Source organism: Juglans regia, chromosome 8, assembly GCF_001411555.2.
Source record: "Juglans regia cultivar Chandler chromosome 8, Walnut 2.0, whole genome shotgun sequence".
NCBI lineage: Eukaryota > Viridiplantae > Streptophyta > Magnoliopsida > Fagales > Juglandaceae > Juglans > Juglans regia.
Window position 1 is genome coordinate 16,317,409 of NC_049908.1, and position 1,968 is coordinate 16,319,376.

Consider the following 1,968-nt stretch of genomic DNA (forward strand, 5'->3'; position numbering starts at 1 on the left):
GTACATCTAGTTTGTTAACCAACATTAGATTTCTAGTTTCCCTGCACTTTCTGATATTATATGCCAGCATGGATTATTGTTATGTGCTTATTGTGATTATGTTGGTTAGGATATCTACATAATTCCACGAGTTTATGCTATTGACATAACAATAATAACGTATTTCCGCCTCCATATTTAAATAAGCATGAACAACATCACTTTTGAAAAGTCAGAGGCTAATATAATTTTTTTTTTAAGGTACCAATCACAAGCATTGTTAACGCATAATGGACACTGATAGTAGTTCGGAAGAACCCACATCGATGGAGACAAACAGCGAGATGGAGGATACATGCTCAACTACGTCTCAGAGGAGCGAGACGGGTGATGGAATCTGCCCATCTCATTCGAGTGGAGATGAAGCCGCAACGCAGGAGGCAAACATCGTGTACATGATGTTCATGGCATCACAGTTGTCTGGAGCTCGAGTTCGTCTGCCCGAACACAATATAGGCCTACGAGGGGATCAATATATTCAAGCAGTATTGAATGGTAACCCCAGAACTTGCAGAACAATGTTTCGAATGGAGGTGCAAGCCTTCCGTTATGTTTGTGACCTCTTACGAGACTCATTAATTATGGACCGTACGGAGAGAGTGTCTGTCGAGGAATCATTAGGCATATTTTGCCTTCTGGTTGGGCATGCACAGGGTCAACGCATCGTTGGGGACCGATTCCAACATTCAAGCGAGACAATTAACCGCCATGTGAAGACTGTGATGCGGGCACTACATCAACTTGGGAGGACTGTGATTAGGCGCACTGAGATAGATGGGGTCCATCCTTACATTACGGAGAACCCCCACAATTATCCATGGTTTGAGGTATGAAGTTTTTCTATATATGCCTTATGGTTTTAACTATATTGTGTGCTATCTTATATGATCTTCCGTTTCGTAGAAATGTCTTGGTGCAATGGACGGCACAATGATTAACGCCCGAGCACCATCTAGGCTAAGTAATGCATATAGAAATCATCATGGTCAAATTGCACAAAATGTACTATGCCTATGCGACTTTAATATGAAGTTTCAGTATGTATATACTGGCTGGGAGGGCACAGCACATGATGCAAGAGTATTCCTGGATGCCTTGAGTCGACGTCGGAATCAATTTCCATGGCCACCCGAAGGTAAAGTTTGTACTTTATAAAATAGCAAGGTTATTTTACTCATTTTTTGGTAGAACAATAATTGCTTAGTTCTCTAATTCGCGTTGGTTGTGGGTTCATTTCATATTAACTTTTGCAGGGTATTATTACCTTGTCGATTCTGCATTCCCATGCATTGAGAAGTTTATGCCTCCATATCCACGAGAGAGGTATCATCGCTCTGATCGTTATAGCGGCCGTCAATTCCGAGGATATAAAGATTATTTCAACTTTCGACATTCATCGCTGCGCAACATTTTTGAACGTACATTTGCGTTATTGAAGAATCGATTCCAGATATTGAGTGCTATGCCTCGCTATCACCCTACCAGGCAAGGGATGCTCGTTACCGCATGTTGTACACTGCACAACCTTATTAAAACGGTAACGCCGAATGATGAGTTCATTCAGGCTGCATTGGAGCTTCAGTTTAGTCAAGAAAATATGACTGGGGCCGATAATGATGCGGGCGACACATCTGAAGTGGTTGACATGTCCCATGAGTCAGCCAGCGCCATGATAGCACAGAGAGATGGGATTGCGATCCCTATGTGGGCAGATAGGTTTGGAGAATGAACCTGTCATTATTTTGCTTAGTTCAGTTTATGGTTTTGTAGTATTTAAATATTTAATACTATTTGGTATGGCGGGTTTTGTCAGGATTGCTTTTCAATTTCGTATATGTACAGAGCAGTTAAAACATAAATCTTCGTTCTACTTTATTAGATAAGATTAGTTTGCCAATCAATGAACCTGTGTTGACCGATTCTAAACAG

At 41.3% G+C, this 1,968-nt stretch overlaps 1 protein-coding gene across 1 annotated transcript; it reads left to right on the plus strand.

Annotated features, from left to right (window-relative positions):
• The first annotated feature begins 269 nt into the window (after nt 1-269).
• LOC118349194 lies at nt 270-1,768 on the plus strand. The gene is made up of 3 exons (XM_035692786.1): nt 270-866; nt 943-1,174; nt 1,293-1,768. The coding sequence occupies exons 1-3, from the start codon at nt 270-272 to the stop codon at nt 1,766-1,768; spliced, it is 1,305 nt and encodes a 434-aa protein (XP_035548679.1).
• The last annotated feature ends 200 nt before the right edge of the window (nt 1,769-1,968 follow it).